We start from the raw sequence: 18,440 nt of genomic DNA on the forward strand, positions 1-18,440 counted from the left end.
TTGGTTGCGCCACGAGGAAGGATTGCTGGGGGGAAGCCAGGGCTCTTCCCAGTCTACTGCCGGAGGTGGAGACCAGAGCAGAGGCACAAGCCAGCACCTGCCAGTCTGCGCCCAGTGTCCTCGGAATGTTCTCAGAGCATTTTTGAAAACCGGAGAGCCGGCCGGTGGCTCACGCCTGTCATCCCAGCACTTTGGGAGGCCGAGGCAGGAAGATCACTTGAGGTCAGGAGTTGAGACCAGCCTGGCCAACATGTTGAAACCCCGTCTCTACTAAAAATACAAAAGTTAGCCGGGCGTGGCGGCGCGCACTCGTTGTCCCAGCGGGTGGGACCCCCCGAGGTCCGGCGCACCTGGCCCCCACGCAGGTGGAAGAATCGCTTGAATCTGCGAGGCTGCAGTGAGCCAAGATTGCACCATTGCACTCCAACCTAGGCGACAGAGTGAGACCCTGTCTCAGAAAACAAAACAGGAGAAAGTTGAGACTCAGATGTGAGGATAAAGTCCCAAAAGGACAGCCAGGAGTCTGGGGTCGCCTAGTGGTATCCTGGGTGAAAGAGTGAAACTGCCCACTTCCTCCAGTGGGACCCTTGGTGCAGGGATCCTCACGTAGGCCAGCAGGGTCACCAAGATGAACTGCCTCTGAGCAACCGACACAAAACCTTAGCTTATGGCAAAGATCAGGAACTCTGAGAGGCAGTGCCAATCTTACAGCCTGCATGGGGCAGCTAGGGAATGTGAACGAAGTGACACCAGGTAGGGGGAGGGGTTGGGACAGGTCGGTGAAGAAGCAGTCACAAGGCATTGGGGACATGCCCACCCAGGGGCCATAGCAGGGCGCACGAAGGATGACTCAAGTTTCAGGGCAGGATTAGTGGATCCCCAGGAGTGTTAGAGAGGATGAACAGCAAGCCCAGCTACTGGCGTAAACTGCTGGGTCTGGGTCAAGTTAGAGTAAGACTGGGGGCGGGACTGTGCTTTTCTGGAACTACTGCTGTTTCCAGGGGCACAGCTGCAGGGTTTTGAATGGTGCCTCACAGGGATGACAACCTGGGTCTGAATTCGGCCATGGGGATTGGAGTCTTTCACCATTTACCAACTAGGTGATATTATTGGACAAATTATTTGACGTCTTCGTGCTCTTGTCCTCTGTAAAGGTGTGGGGGCCCGGGAGCAGGAGGGGTTACCCATCTCACCTGGGCACCAAGTGTGATAAGTGTGAGTAAATGAGAAGTAAATGTGAGTAAATGAGAAGCCATGCTTCCATGTTGAGAATTTGTATTAGAATGAACCATATGAAGTTGCCATGTTTTGTTCAAAAGGTCGAATATTGGCAATTTCATATGGTGCAACCTAATAGTGTGCCTGGTACATGGTAAATACTCAAATATTAGCCTAAAGAAACCCTGTTTATGACCACCTGCTAGACCATGTTGCATTTACTAGACTAAATGCAAGGTCACCTTGTTCTTTTTCAGGATTTTTTTTTGGGGGGGTGTATAAATATTTTTACATCCTGCTGATTATTTTGTCTTTTTACCACACTCCTACACCTTCCACCAGATCAAAGGAGACTTGGAAGACAATGAGTTCATTCATTCATGAGCACCTGTCTCCATGACCAGCAGTCACCACTGGACTTCAAGCCACGCCCCCAACTGCAGATAGCCTAATTGGTCCTGCTGCAGCCACTCTTGTTTTTACCCTCCCCAACTCCCCATGAAGCTGATTATCTTTTCTTTTTTTCTTTAAGATGGAGTCTTGCTCTGTCACCCCGGGCTGGAGTGCAGTGGCGTGATCTTGGCTCACTGCAACCTACACCTCCCGGGTTCAAGCGATTCTCCTGCCTTCAGCCTCTCTAGTAGCTGGGATTACAGGCAGTCATCACCACTCCCAGCTAGTTTATTTGTATGTTTATTTATTTATGTATTTACTTTTGAGATGGAGTTTTGCTGTTGTTGCCAAGGCTGGAGTGCAATGGCGCAATCTCGGCTCACTGAAACCTCCACCTCCTGGGGTTCAAGCGATTCTCCTGCCTCAGCCTCCTGAGCTAGCTGGGATTACAGGCGTGCCCCACCACGCTTGGCTAATTTTGTATTTTTAGTAGAGACAGGGTTTCACCATGTTGGCCAGGCTGGTCTTGAACTCCTGACCTCAGGTGATCTGCCCACCTCGGCCTCCCAAAGTTCTGGGATTACAGGCGTGAGCCGCTGTGCCTGGCCGGCTTATTTTTCATTTTGAAAATAACCTTCATTGAGATATAATTTACATATAATAAAACATGCCCATTTTAATTGAGCCATTTCATTTTCATAAACGTGTACATCTGTGTAATCACCACCACGATCATGATGTAGAACTTTCCCACCATTCCAATTTCCTTCTGTGTGCTGTAGAAAAAAATTGTGCATCAGTGGAAAACTGCATTGTGTACATAGTGCAGATACTTCTAGGCTGTTTGAGTCTAGTCTTTCATTGCCTTTGAGCTACTGCTCTGCAGGTTGTAGGTAACTGGTAGTAAAAACAAAATTCTTGTCCATAGAAGCATGCAGTCTGCCTGTCCTGTAGAAGTTCGATTGACTTCCTTCTCCCAGCATGGAAGAAACAAGTTTGCCTTCATTTGGACATTAATTTCAATATTCCTGATTTATACATGTTGGTTTTTCAATATCTCCTTTGAACTGGTTTTAATGCCAGTTTCCTCATTAATAAGTAAAATCTTTAACAGGTGTTCATTTTTTTTTTTTTTTTCTCGAGATGGATTCTTGCTCTGTTGCCCAGGCTGGAGTGCAATGGCACAATCTCTGCTCACTGCAACCTCCGGCTCCTGAGTTCAAGTGATTCTCCTGCCTCAGCCTCCTGAGGAGCTGGGGTTACAGGAGTGAGCTACAGGGCCTGGCCTAAAACGTGTTCATTTTTATATCCATGAGAGACATGACTTCATGCTTATTTTTTGATTTTTATTTTTTTCGAGACTGATTCTTGCTCTGTCATCCACGCTGGAGTGCAGTGACTCGATCTCGGCTAACTACAACCTCCACCTCCAGGGTTCAAGTGATTCTCCTGTCTCAGCCTCCCAGGTAGCTGGGACTATAGGCACACGTCACCATGCCTAGCTAATTTTTATTATTTTGAGTAGATTTAGTTTCACCATATTGGTCAGGCTGGTCTTGAACTCCTGAACTCAGGTGACTCACCTGCCTCGGCCTGCCAAAGCACTGACATTACAGGTGTGAGCCACTGTGCCCTGCCGACTTCATGCTTTTTGGAAAATTACGTTTTAATAGTCCCTTTGTATAGTTAATCCCTACCTCCTCCTATCCTTGGCTCCTGGCAACCACTGATCCTGCTGTTACCATAGAATATTTTTGCCTTTTGTAGAATTTCGTTATCAATGGAATAATATTTATGTATTCTTTTCTTTGGCTTCTTTCTCTCATCTTGTTTCTTTCCCCCTTACACCACGTGCACAAGCATCAGCATGTGGCTGAGGTTCGTCCATCTCGTAGGTATCAGTAATTTGTTCCTTTTCATTGCTGAGTAATATCCATTATATGCACATACTACAATGTGTTTATCCATTCACCATTGTGATTTTTGAATTGTTTCTGGTTATGACTAGTGACTATATTCAAGTGTAAGTCCTCATGCAGACATGCTTTCATTTCTCTTAACTATCTATAAGTGGGCCGGGTGTGGTGGCTCACGCCTGTAATCCCAGCACTTTTGGAGGCTGAGGCAGGCAGACTGCTTGAGCCTGGTAGTTCAAGAGCAGCATGGCCAACATGGTGAAACCCTGTCTCTACCAAAAATACAAAAATTAGCCTGTCTCATAACTCAGTCTCAAAATAAATAAATATTTTAAAATAAAAAATTTATCTATGAGTGGAATTGCTGTCTCAAACCTGCCAAATTATTTTCTTACGTGGATGTACCATTTGCATTCCCACCAGCAACCGGTGAGAGCTCCAGTTGCTCTACATCTTTGCCAACACTTGATATTGTAATTCTTTTTAATTTTAGCGATTCTGGTGGGAGTGGTAGCAGATTTTTTTTTTTTTTTTGAGACGGAGTCTCGCTCTGTTGCCCAGGCTGGAGTGCAGTGGGTGCAATCTTGGCTCACTGCAAGCTCCACCTCCTGGGTTCATGCCATTCTCCTGCCTCAGCCTTCCAAGCAGCTGGGACGACAGGCGCCTGCCACCACGCCCGGCTAATTTTTTGTATTTTTTTCATAGAGATGGAGTTTCACTGTGTTAGTCAGGATGGTCTCGATCTCCTGACCTCATGATCTGCCCGCCTCGGCCTTCCAAAGTGCTGAGATTACAGGCGTGAGTCACCGCACCTGGCCTTTTTTTTTTTTTTTTTTTTTGAGACAGTGTGTTGCTGTCTCCCAGGTTGGAGTGCAGTGGTGTGATCATACCTCACTGTAGCCTTCAACTCTTGGGTTCAAGGGATCCTCCCACCTCAGACTCCCAAGTAACTAGGACTCCAGGCATGCACCACCATGCTCGGCTAATTTTTCAAATTTTTAGTAGAGACGGGGTCTTGCTATGTTGCCCAGACTGGGGTGGTAGAATCTTATTGTAGTTTTTATTTGCACTTCCCTGACGACTAATTATGTTAAGCATTTTTTCATGTGCTTATGGGACTTTAGTATACCTCTTTTGTGAAATGTCGTTTCCATCTTTTACCTATTTTTATGAATAGATTACTAAGTGTTAAGGGTTCTTTAGATGTTCTGTATAGAAAGCCTTTATGGAATACCTGTACTCTGAATATCTTATTCCAGCCTGGCGTTTGCTTTTCATTTTCAGTCTTTTGAAATTTTCATTTTGATCAAGTCCAACTTATCAATAATAATGCTTTTTGTGTCCTCAGAAATCATTCCTAAAGTCACAGATTTTCTTTTCTGTTTTCTTCTAGAGGTTTTATAGTTTTAATTTTTGTGTTCAGATGTATCATTTATTTTGAATTATTGTATATCTGTGAGTTAAGGGTTGAAATTCATTTCTGCCTATATGGATATTTAGTTGTTCTGGGACCATTAGTTGAAGTAACTGTACTTTCCTCACTGGAACTACTTTGGCAACTCTGTTGAAAATCAACCAGCCTTCTACGTGTGGGTCTATTTCTGGACTCTAGTATGTTTTACTGTCTACACGACTATCCTAATGCCATTGACAGTGTCTTGATCACTGCAGCTTTACAGAAAGTCTTGAAATCAGGCAGTGTAAATTCTTTTTCAAACTTGTTTTGCCTATTCTAGGTCCTTTAGATTTCCATATACACTTTATCAAATTGTCCATGTCTACAAAAAAAGATGCTAAGAGTTACCGGTTTCCATACTTTAAATTCCTCACTGGGCTGGGTATGGCAGTTCATGCCTGTAATCCCAGCATGTCAGGAAGCTGAGATGGGAGGATTGTTTGAGGCCAGGAATTTGAGACCAGTCTGAGCAACACAGTGAAACCCTGTCTCCACTTTTAAGTAATAATGAAAAAAAATTTTAAAAACCCAACCCTTTCACTGGTCTGACCCCCACCCCCTGCATAAGAGAAAGACCTCACCAAGACCTACAAAGCCCAGTGAGTCTGCCTCTACACCCTCCCCACTACCTCACCTCACCATAGAGTTTTTAATTAAGCTCCAACTATACTTTATTTCAGATCCTCCACTGATGGTTTCTCTCTCATCCCTGTCTAAACCAGATAGTGGTTACTGTTTTTTTTTTTTTTTTTTTTTGAGACAGTCTTGCTCTGTTGCCCAGGCTGGAGTGCAGTGGTGCAATCTTGGCTCACTACAACTCTGCCTCCAGGTTCAAGTGATTCTCGTGCCTCAACCTCCCAAATAGCTGGAATTATAGGCACGCACCACCATGCCTGGGTAATTTTTGTATTTTTAGTAGAGATGGGATTTCGCCATGTTGGCCAGGCTGGTCTCAAACTCCTGACCACAAGTGATCCACCTGTCTCAGCCTCACAAAGTGCTAGGATTATAGGCGTGAACCACCGCGCCCAGCCTGGTTACTTTTACCAAGCTCTTTACTTTTCCTCCACGGCACTTAACAGTTTGTAAAATGACATGTATGTTCATGTGCTTGTTTACTAGCAAGTGGGAACCACAAAGCTCAGTGTGCTGCCCGGCAGAGAGAGAGCACTCAATATGTATTGGTTGAATGAATAAAGGCAGATGTATCTTTCTGAATATTTTATTAGGGCAAAACAAGATATTTGCATGGGATGCTTCTTAAGTCATCTCAAGTAGTTAGTTCCCCTTCAGTTCTTAACATGCACTCTCAAAATCAAAACCCAATACTCATTGCTTCAGTCATCCAATAAAGTACAAAATAAAAATAAAAAAAATCATCATCTGGCAAAAAAGGGAAAAGGGAGAGAGTGGCATTTTAACACATTACTAAAATGTTTAAGCTTTTATTTACACATCCCCTTCTCTCAGTTTCCCAGGTTATATGAACATTACAGCAATAGAAAGCGGTTATCATCACAGCACCCCCTTGCAAATTCCCGTTTACAGGTAACTTGGTCAGGGGAAAATATGGGCCAATGAAATAAGATCTCAGCTCTCCTATAAGCTACTGCTCTCTTCTCTTTCCCCCTTCTCTTAATGTTAGCTGGCTATTACAGAGAGGGATCATCAAGACTGTGCAGGCCTACTGGCTGAAGCGACAGGGTGGCTTCCAGTGTCCTGTGAAGAACCAGCAAGGATGCTTTTTATAACTCCAACCATCGACTTCACATCACTGAGATAACAAGACTTAAGGGTAAAGACACCACGCCACCCTAGTCAGTGACGTGCACTCCACTTTCCAGGAAGACCTGGGCCAAATGACCAAGTTTTGCACAAGAAGCCTGGGAATAGTGTTGGAAAAAGTCTCCTCGTGCATGGAAGCCTTCACTCATCCATGCAGATGGCAACAAGGCAGGACACTCAGAAAGCGTAAGATCAAGGTACTGCTCTTATGTGCACCTTTCATTTAACTTCCCCTCAAGTGCTCCAAAAGAACAGAGCTTTGGGTATTGCTTCATTAAGAATACAGTAACTGCAGTTTAAAAGCCATTGCATTCTTTAGGGTCAGTTTATTATAACCTATCCTACCAGAAAGAATCACAGTTTAAGGCCATTTATCATGTGTACTATGTAGTAAACAAAACCTTGTCCACAGTTCCACCACCAAGCCACTCCCAAGGGTGGACTGTGAATGTGACACTTCCACACTCACCAGAGATTAGAAAAAACATTTCTATTAGGGGCTGAAACTAGCCCCTTGGTTTCCTCCCTAGAAAAGAGCTGCTTGGAAAACAGATGTCACTGGAAATGACAAAAGGAACAACAGCATTTTCTATACAATTAAAAGCAAAGGGATCATTGGCTAGCGCTAGCATTTCTTCTGTGTGATAAGGGAAGCCAGCCCTCTAATTTGGCTCTCTGGCTGGGCACATGGCAATGGCTAGGGGCCTGGGCACACATTTTTTTTTTTTTTTTTTGAGACAGATTCTCCCTCTGTCACCAAGGCTGAAGTGCAGTGGCACGATCTTGGCTCATTGCATCCTCTGCCTCTTGGGTTCAAGCAATTCCTGTACCTCAGCCTGCCGACATAGCTAGGATTACAGGCATGCGCCACCACGCCCGGCTAATTTTTGTAATTTTAGTAGAGATGAGGTCTCGCCATGTTGGCCAGACTGTTCTGGAACTCCTGGCCTCAAGCAATCTGCCCGCCTCAGCCTCCCAAAGTGTTGGGATTACAGGCATGAGCCACTGCGCCCAGCCACGGGCACATATTTCATGTGGATAAAGTCGAGGCAAGAAAAAGACATGCTTTTCTCCACGTAGAAGGTATTTTTTAAACTGGCTTAATGGATTAAGATGGCTGCTGGGCACTGAGCATCCACATGAAGCAAATAGCAGTGTATCTGTAGGTTCTGGGACTGAAAAAAAAAATCCCTTTAAGTTCTTTTTGGCTTAGTAGCCAAAAAACAATCTTTGCTTTTTATACCTCCCCCATTCACAACCCCTTTGGGCTAAGCTGATTTTAAAAACATTTTTTTTTTGAGATGGGGTCTTGCTATGTTGCCCAGGCTAGGCTCAAATTCCTGGGCTTAAGCAAGCCTCCTGCCTCAGCCTCTCGAGTAGCTGGGATTGCAGGCTGCATCTGCACCCAGCTCCTAACAATTCTTCTTCTTCTTTTTTCCCCCTCTTATTGAGCCAGGGTCTCACTCTGTCACCCAGGCTGGAATGCAGCGGTGCAATCATGGCTCACTGCAGCCTTGACTTTCCCAGGCTCAAGTGATTCTCCCACATAGGTGGGACTATAGGCAGGCACCACCATGCCCGGTTAATTTAGAAAAAAATGTTTGTAGAGACAGGGTCTATCATGAAGATTCATAATCTTCATGAATGTGGACAGTTTGAAGGAAAACCACTACTCTCATCTCTTTGTTTGTTTGTTTGTTTGTTTGTTGTTTTTGAGACGGAGTCTTGCTCTGTCGCCCGGGCTGGAGTGCAGTGGCGCAATCTCGGCTCACTGCAAGCTCCGCCTCCCGGGTTCACACCATTCTCCTGCCTCAGCCTCCCGAGTAGCTGGGACTACAGGCGCCCGCCACTGTGCCCGGCTAATTTTTTTTTTTTTTCTATTTTTAGTAGAGACGGGGTTTCACCATGGTCTCGATCTCCTGACCTTGTGATCCGCCCGCCTCGGCCTCCCAAAGTGCTGGGATTACAGGCGTGATCTCATCTCTTTTTCTAAGCACAAGTAGAGATTATAGCAAGTAGAGATTAAAATTCATTGGCTTACTGAGAACACCAAGAGAGGAAAGACACCTTGGGAATTAGGTCATAGCAATGCTTCAAACAAGACAACAACTGCCCATAACCCTACAAATTCTTGCAAAACGACAGTTACCCTTATTCAACAGTTACCCATATTCTTTCTTCATGGCCTACGGCATGACCGGCAGTTCTGCACTGTTACCCAGTCCTGGATCACTAGGAACCGGAAATCCTTATCAATTTGGAAAAAGGGGAAAAACAGAAAAGTAGTGGTAAATGTCATCACTTTTTCCTCCCTGAGAAATCAGGAAATCTCCCCATGGAAGCCACTCATCCCCCTGGTTTTCACCAATAAGAAGGAAGCAAAGGGTATTACACACTAGAACATTCAGCTAGGCTGAACTAGTTGAGGAATTTAGATGCAGGCTCCCTTAGGTAATGAAGAAATTTGAAAAAAAAAAAAAAATTTTTTTTTTTAAAGCCAAAGGAGCTAGCTTAAGCCCCTAATGAAAAGCCTCCTCCTGAAATGTAAGGCTAAGTGTACAAACAGAACCAAGGCGTCTGATATGCTATCTTCAAAGCCCAGCACCACCATATATTGGTTTTCTCTAGAGTTGGAATTTTAAAAATCAAGAACTTGAAGGTACAGAAAGAATGAAAGGCCAAGTAAAGGAGGAAGGCATTACGGAGACAAATCACTGGAAACATGTTCAACTCCTTGGTGTCTGAAGAGGCATGACACATAGAGCCCTTAGTAGTTGTGTAGGATGCTTCTGTTCACCTTGACTACAGAAGCAAGAATCCTGTTTTAAAATCCTCGCCCTATCATGAATGTTTAAGATAGTGACTAAAGCACTACGATGGCTGGATTCTTCAAACAAATAAGCAGTACTTTGGGGGTTCTGGAGACTAGAAGCTTTTTTTTAAAGTTAAGGATGTCTTATCCAAAGCAAAGCAAAAAGTTGAAAAAGTGCTATAAAGTCCATTCCCCTGCTAAGTTAAAGCTTTTTAAAAAAAAGATGCGAGAAGAAACTGCCACTGCTGCTTGGCCCACTCTTCATGTGGGCTTTTGATGTCTCCTAGCTATACATTTCCTGGCTTCTGATGTGATCTGCTGAAAGAGGTCTTATAAACCTGAAATAAGTAACAGCAATGCTGAATTAAAAGAGGAATGAGAAAAAGTGCTAAGAACTAGTCACACCTCTATAATCGACTCAGATGATCGGTTTTGGTAGTTATGGTTAACAGACATCTGTTTGAATCCTACCAGAGTCTTGAATCAGGCCATGTTAAACTGTGTATGAAAGAAACTATTCTTGTATGCCCCAAATCTCGACTTATTCTCAATGACTGTATTTATATATACACTTGTATTCCTCCAAGTACTTGGATAAATGATGATACCTAGGATATGACTGGACCCTAGATTTATATTACAGTTTCAAGAAGAGACAACCAACCATGTATAATGTATACATAACATTTTGTTCTTTAGAAAGTACAGAGGTCCTGGATAGATCACAGGAGGTTTGTCTCTTCAAAATAAACTTGTAACAAAATGACACTTATCTTGAAGTAACTTTGTACCAACAAAGTTTTGCAGTGACTTCATGCAAGCCAAAATAAAAAGACCAGCAGGTTAAGTTCATTGCTTATAAGTCTGTGACTTTTAAAAACCCTACATTTACATTATTAAATAGTAACTGCAGTGCAAAGGCTATCTGTATTCCAGTGGGATTCTATGCTAGGAAATTAGATGTGCAGGAACGGTTGACAATGTATTTGATTTTATAGGACTCCTTATTTAGTTACCACAACCTCCTTCTTAACCTATACATGCTAAATATAGTCTCTGCATCTCTCCTTGGTTCTTTCATTCATCTTTTTCTGTTCTTTAAAAAAGTAAAATAAAACTTTGGAATATCTCAGGGGCTTATTAAAGCTCGCGGATGCTGACAGTGAATAAATTTATACTCAAGACATTAAAAACAAAACTTCACAAACAATAATATTGCTTACATCCTCTGCTACATGTAATGTACACAAACATACCACAGCTGATGACACGACACCCAGGAGAATTTGGATTGATAATCTTTACCAATAAAAGGAGCAATTTCAAAAACTAAAATGTGTAACATGACTTTTTTTTTGAGACACAGTTTCGCTCTGTCACCCAGGCTAGAGTGCAGTGGCATGATCTCATCTTACTGCAATCTCCGCCTACTGGGTTCAAGCGATTCTCCTGCCTCAGCCTACCGAGTAGCTGGAATTACAGGCGCCTGCCACCATGCCTGGCTAATTTTTTTGTATTTTTAGTAGAGACGGGGTTTCACCGTGTTGGCCAGGCTGGTCTCGATTCTCCTGACCTCAAGTGAGCCACCTGCCTCAGCCTCCCAAAGTGCTAGGATTACAGGCGTGAGCCACCGCACCCAGCCTGTATGTAACATGACTTTCATACACTGCTTTTCCATTCTGTTCCCAATCCTTCTCCTGTAACACTTGATGGATACAAAAGGACAAGCGGATCCTGGGTATAACCATGCCAAAAGTCTGCTTCACTTACACTTTGGTTCAACTAAAAAAGAACTTTAAAATGGTGATTTTCAGATTTTTTCTTTGGTCAGGCAGTATAAAGCTCTCTGAAAAAAGTCCCTTTACCTGGTTATAGTATGAAAACAGTCAAAATAGAAAATGTCAGTTTAGGAAAGAGATCTATGTGTTCAGAATTTCTCAGAAAAAAAAGAAAAAAAATGTAGACAGGCAGACCCTAGCCCCAGAGGCCAGATTCAATTGTCTTAGGACATCAAGAATAAAAGAGAACTAGCATTCAGAAGAGTAATATTTAAGTGGGTTAGCTTCCAAAAGGCCTAAATTAATAAATCTAATCCTTAAATAGGAACATGATAAATGATTTCTGAGCAGAGGATTTACCACCATTTTCCTTTATCAGTTTAAATCCTAATCTGGACCCAGACCCAGCCAGAGACTGTCATAATTTTCAAACGTAGAAATCAGTAGGAAATGCAAGCCACAGACTCTGCAAGGAGTAATCAATTCTTTCCACACGGCCCCTGGCCCTCACCCACCGGGAGTGCACATCACTCTACGGAGCGGCTTTGTACCCAACACTCAGATGTGAGAGTGGCCTTCTAACCAGCGTGGCATGTGGGTGCTTTGAAAACAGTAAGTGCTTTAAAAAAAACGGGGTGGGACGTGTTATGGCTGGAGCTTGGCAAGAACCAGAATTTGCGCACATCCTCAGACTGTGACCATTATGAAGAAATATTTGATGGTAAAGGAAGAAATCATCTGGTGACCAGAACAAAATGGATTAAGACCAAACCCTTGGGAGATTACACAATAAGCCTTTCAGCAGTCATCGCTTACTGTTTTTCTTAAAAGGCTAAACTTAAGATTAAAGGGTGAATACTTCTATTGATTACTTGAATGGTTAAATAAGGATTTCAAGGCTGGCCACCTCTGAGACCTGGATGGGAAGTAAGTGGAAGGCACTTGCTCCCTAGGGAGGAGAGCCAGGTAAGTCTCCAGGCTGTGGAGACAGCGCCAGCAGTAGCTCTTGATGGGCCCAAGTCTGCGAGGTGCTGGGGGAGGAGGGAATGGCCTGTGTGGTTAGCCAGAGACAGGCTAGGGTCAGTGTGATTTCACAAGTAGAATGGTTACAAAATAAAATGCTTTTTTAATGGACCGAAAAAGCAAAGTGAGTCACCTTCGTTTTTAAAGGTGAGACTTAGCAAAGGAAGGATTTGAAGCAGTTTTTTACTATTTACAAAATGTCATTTAGAGTGGAGGTGGCCACCTTCAGTAGTTGAGGCAATGTCTTTCACATGAGATGGCCATAGAAGTGTGGTTCCTGGAGCTGGCTCACAAAGGCCACAGGCTGTCCTGGGTGAGGAAGAGTTCCTCTGAGGGAGCACCAAAAAGGCTCAGTCTTCTGTTTCTTCATATGTTGTCTCGTCAAAGGGCCTGTCCAGTAGAGGTACCAACCGATGGCGGGAATACTTCAGCTGCAAAAGGTCCCCAACTTCATCTATCTCCTTTAAAGCCTAAAATATGCAAGACAAAGTAGAGGTCTGTCAGAGCCAGTAGGATGCAGGCATGCCTGGTGTTTTACTTTGCTAAAAACAATCATGGCAAGATTATCCTTCAGCAGGACTTAGGTCTAGTGCATTTACAAGATCAGACTACAATACAGCTGTGGAAGGACCTGCTTTCTGAACAAGGCTTTCAAGCTCACCATGAATAATGGGTTGTGAATAGCCAGGTATGCAGAATAAAGGCTATAATTCAAAGTATGATATGCATGGTAGAAAAAGTTATATGCACTCTGAACGCACAAAACCGACTAAAATTTGTCATCTCTCCCTTTTGTTTTTGAGATGGAGTCTCGCTCTGTTGCTCAGGCTGGAGTGCTGTGGCATCATCCGAGCTCACTGCAACCTCCACTTCCCACGTTCAAGTGATTCTCCTGCCTCAGCCTCCAAAGTAGCCAGGACTACAGGTGCCCACCACCATGCTCAGATAAATTTTGTATTTTTAGTAGAGATGGGGTTTCACCATGTTGACCGGGCCGGTCTCAAACTCCCAACCTCAAGTGATCCACCACCTTGGCCTCCCAAAGTGCTGAGATTACAGGTGTGAGCAAATGAGCCCAGCAACTGTTTTTTCTTTTTGAGACAGAGTCTTGCTCTATTACCTGGGCTGGAATACAGTGGCACCATCTCAGCTCACTGCAACCTCTGCCTCCTGCGTTCAAGAGATTCTCTGCCTCAGCCTCCTGAGTAGCTGGGACTATAGGCACGTGCTATCACGCCCAGCTAATTTTTGTAGAGACAGGGTTTTGCCATGTTGGCCAGGCTAGACTCGAACTCCTGGCATCAAGTTACCCACCCACCTCTGCCTCCCAAGGTGTTAGGATTACAGGTGTAAGTCACTACACTGGGCGTCTTAAACTTCATTTTTTAAAAAAATCAGTATTTGGAGAGAGAAAACCACCAACAGTATTACTGATATATTCCAGCACAAGAAAAAATATTCTTCATTTCGAAATGTGAAAAATATAAAGCAAATAAGAGCTGAACTTCAATGCGCTATCACAACAGCGGCACCGCTGAGAAGAGGTGTAAGTGAAAGCTCCATATGGAAACAATTTAAGTCTGAAATTAAGCTGGGAGAACCCATTGACCATTTATTCACCTGACCTCTGTGATAAGATTTATTAATTTAAGACAAAAGTCAAAGCTGGCCGGGCCTAGTGGCTTATGTCAGTACCCAGCACTTTGGGAGGCCCATGTGGGCAGATCACCTGAGGTCGGGAGTTTGAGACCAGCCGACCAACATGGAGAAACCCCGTCTCTACTAAAAATACAAAATTAGCTGGGTGTGGTGACGCATGCCTGTAATCCCAGCTACTCAGGAGGCTGAGGCAGGAGAATCGCTTGAACTCAGGAGGCGGAGGTTGCAGTGAGCCGAGATCATGCCATTGCACTCCAGCCTGGGCAACAAGAGCAAAACTCTGTTAAAAAAAAAAAAAAAAAAAGTCAAGGCTGAACACGCTGACTCAAGCCTGTAATCACAGCACTTTGGGAGGCCAAGGCAGGCAGATCGCTTGAGCCCAGGAGTTAGAGACCAGCCTGGGCAACATAGCAAGACCCCATCTATTAAAAAAAAAAAAAAAGCCAGGCATAGTCCCAGCTACTCTGGAGGCTGAGGTGGGAAGATCCCTTGAGGCCGGGAGGTGGAGGCTGCAGTGAGCCAAGATCATTATCACTGTACTCCAGTCTGGGTGACTGAGCGAGACCCTACCTCAAAATCATAATAAGACAAAAGTGCACATGATCACAAAGGAATGGGCATTTATAAACTCTGACTTCAGAAGAATCTAAAATTTTTTATCAATGTAGAAAAGTAATCATTAGAAAAAAAAATTCCTCAGTAGCCCAAGGGGATCTAGATTACAAGATTTCCTCTGATCCCACACCAAATATTTCAGACAAATCAGTATCATGTGAATAAAAGATGCCATTCTAGTAAGTGCTGACTCTTGTGTGGGGTGTGTGGGTATGTTAAGGACAGGGAGCCAGTACATGCATCACCATTCATTAACAAATAGTCTACACAGAACCTCTAGATCACAGGTAAGGTGGGTTCCTAGGAGAAAAACATATATTCATTACAGAGCTGAGTAACCCAATCCTCTAGGACAGCCATCCTGCCGCTCCCCTGAGCCAATATCCTTGCGCTTCCCATTTTAAAAAATAACAAAATTACAGCTTTGAGATACAATTCACATTCAACAAAATTCACTTTTAAAGTATACAATTCATTGCTTCTAAGTATATTCCGAGAGTTGTGCAACTTTTGTCACTATCTAGTTTTAGAGTATTTTTATCACCCTAAAAAGCAACCCCATACTCACTCCTCCCTCCTCTCAGGCTGGCTGTCACCAATCTATTGTCTGACCCTATGGATTTGCCTGTTCTGGACATCTCTCATAAATGGAATTGTAAGTTACGTGGTCTTTGTTTTGGCTTCTTTCATTTGGCCTAATGTTTTCAAGGTTTATCCATGCTATAAGGTCAAAGCTTCCTTCTTCTGCATCCAGCTGACCTAGTACTGTTTGTTGAAGAGACTGTTCTTTTCTCATTGACTGGTCTTGGCTCCCTTGTTGAAAATAAAGGGAGATGGCCATAGATGCTTGTACTTTATTTCTGAAATCTCAGTTCTACTTCACTGGTCTATATGTCCATCCTTATGCTAGTAATCGACTGTTGTAATTACTGTAGCTTTGTAGTAATTAGCTTTGTTTTAAAATTAAGAAGTGTGAGACCTCCCACTTTGGTTTCCCTTTTCAATACTATTTTAGCTATTCCCTCCCAGTTCCACATGAATTTGAGGATCAGCCTTTTAATTTCTGCAAAAAAGGGCCAGTGGCTTAGGGTCTCCCAGTCCATTTTTTTCTGAGAAATGCTGAACACTGGATCTGCAGGTTGCTATACTGCCATCTTAACAATATTAAATCTTCCAGGCCGGGCGCGGTGGCTCAAGCCTGTAATCCCAGCACTTTGGGAGGCCGAGACGGGCGGATCACAAGGTCAGGAGATTGAGACCATCCTGGCTAACATGGTGAAACCCCGTCTCTACTAAAAATACAAAAAACTAGCCGGGTGAGGTGGCGGGCACCTGTAGTCCCAGCTACTCGGGAGGCTGAGGCAGGAGAATGGCGTAAACCTGGGAGGTGGAGCTTGCAGTGAGCTGAGATCCGGCCACTGCACTCCAGCCTGGGCGACAGAGCGAGACTCCATCTCAAAAAAAAAAAACCAAAAAAAAACAAAAAACAACAACAACAAAAAAACCAATATTAAATCTTCCAATCCATGAACACAGGATGTCATTCCATTTCTTTAAGTCTTCTTTAATTTCTTTCAGCAAAGTTTTATAGTTTTCAATATACACATGTAAACATACAGTGTGCAAGTGTAAATTAGCCAGTGGACAAGGGAAGGGCTTTCTTTTTCTTTTTCTTTTTTGAGACAGAGTCTCGCACTGTTGCCCGGGCTATAGTGCAATGGCACGATCTTGGCTCACTGCAACCTCCGCCTCCCAGGTTCAAGCAGTTCTTCTGCCTCAGCCTCCCGAGTAGCTGGAATTACAGGCGCCCGCCACCACGCCCGGCTAATTTTTTGTATTTTTAGTAGAGATGAGGTTTCACTATGTTGGCCAGGCTGAACTCAAATGCCTGACCTCCCAAAGTGCTGGGATCACAGGCGTGAGCCACAGCACCCAGCCCGGAAAGGCTTTCTTGATTAAGTTTATTACTAGGTATTTTATTCTTTTGAGTGTTACTGTAAAAGAAATTTTCATTTCTTCATTGCTGGTGCACAAAATCACTAAGTTTTTGGGTGCTGATCTTTTACCATGCAACTTTGCTGAATTCATTTATTAGCTCTAGCTGTGCGTGCGTGTGTGTGTGCGCGTGTGTGTGTATTTTATAGCACTTTCTATATACAGAATCATGTCATGGGGCCCATTATTAAATGAAAATTAATTTGTATTTCATAATGGTCTAGTTCATGTTAGTTCCATGAAACATCATAAGACAAAATAACTTTAACAAATCCATGGCTTCAAAAAATGCACTTTATGCTTTAAAAACTAAATGGGAAGCAAAGCCCAACAATCCCTCAAGTGAATCTTACGAAAAGGATTAGAACTCTCAGTTGGCAAACATATTTGTTGGCAACAGAAATCTCCTTAGATATCCTAAGGAGATATCCTGGTTACATCTAAATTCCTTCATGAATGTATACAGTTCTCAGGAGTCAAAGTTGTTGTCAGAAGGCATGGATTACTGCCATAGACGCTGCTTATAGTTACATGAACTTTTTTTTTAAAGGCACGTTGAAACTCTGAGTTAACAGGTGAACATGAGAAAGAAAAAAGAAAACTCTTAAAACATCAATAGAGTAGGAAGGAAAGAAAAGCTGAAATCTCTAGGTTAAAAAAAAAAAAGCAGAAATTCACCAGTAACATTTCTGAGAAATGAGAAAAATCTATTGGAAAAATCTGACAGGCATAATCAAAATAAAGAAAAAAAAGATACAATATCAAAAAGCCAAATCTAATTGGAATGTGATTAAGAATAGGCTCACAACACTGTGCCTATAGTTAACAATACTGTATTCTACATGGAAAAATTTGATAAGAGGACAGATCTCATGTTAAGTGTTCTTAGCACAATTTTGTTTTTTAAAAGGGAATACACTTATAGTCGTAGAAATTTTGCTGTGTAGAAATAGAGAAAAAGTCAAAAGTCTTCGGCTATTCAGGAATATAAAATGTCCATCAAACTGTTATAATGAACTTTTATAAAGAAGCATTCATAATGTTTTTTATTAGTAGCTCTTGCCAGGCGGTGGCTCATGCCTGCAATCCCAGCACTTTGGGAGGCCGAGGCGGGCTGATCACCTGCGGTTGGGAGTTCGAGACCAGCCTGACCAACACGGAAAAACCCCGTCTGTACTAAAAATACAAAACTAGCTGGGTGTGGTGGCACATGCCTGTAATCCCAGCTACTCGGGAGGCTGAGGCAGGAGAATTGCTTGAACCCAGGAGGTGGAGGATATAGTGAGCTGAAATCGCACCATTGTACTCCAGCCTGGGCAACAAGAGTGAAACTTTGTCTCAAAAAAGAAAAAAAAGAAAAAAAAAGTAGTAGTTTTCTAACTCATTAATAGATATTTCTAGCAACCAATTTTATGCAAATGTCATGTTCTAAAACTTTGTAAACTCCCAGAGGGCAATACTGATTTAAACTCTGCAATCTTAGATTTGAAACAATAACATATTAAGAGAATATATAGCGATGAGAATATATTGAGATTATAAATAATTAAGCTCACTAATAATGATCCCCAACTAGATGCCTGGCAGTGTGGTGGGTGCTGGGATATAGAATGAGTAAAACAGATTTGTTCCTATCCTCAATATTTATCTAATGGAGAAGACTGCTATTAAGTAATTATAGGTGTGAAGAATTTAGTAAGGGAGACTCTCAGGATTCCAAGGGAACACAGAGCAAGAAGTGTGGGGCATCCCTGAGCAATTTTCCTTTACGTGGAGATTGAAGAATGAGT

General features: G+C 43.0%; 1 protein-coding gene across 1 annotated transcript in view; it reads right to left on the bottom strand.

Moving 5' to 3' along the window:
• Positions 1-11,926: 11,926 nt before the first annotated feature.
• The window catches only part of SPTLC2 (serine palmitoyltransferase long chain base subunit 2), a 105,007-nt gene continuing 98,493 nt past the window's right edge, over positions 11,927-18,440 (bottom strand). The window contains exon 12 of the mRNA XM_025392626.1: positions 11,927-12,851. Coding sequence (XP_025248411.1) covers positions 12,732-12,851 — 120 coding nt within the window. The 3' untranslated portion in view covers positions 11,927-12,731. The remainder of the gene's footprint in view (positions 12,852-18,440) is intronic.

Source organism: Theropithecus gelada, chromosome 7b, assembly GCF_003255815.1.
Source record: "Theropithecus gelada isolate Dixy chromosome 7b, Tgel_1.0, whole genome shotgun sequence".
NCBI classification, from domain to species: domain Eukaryota; kingdom Metazoa; phylum Chordata; class Mammalia; order Primates; family Cercopithecidae; genus Theropithecus; species Theropithecus gelada.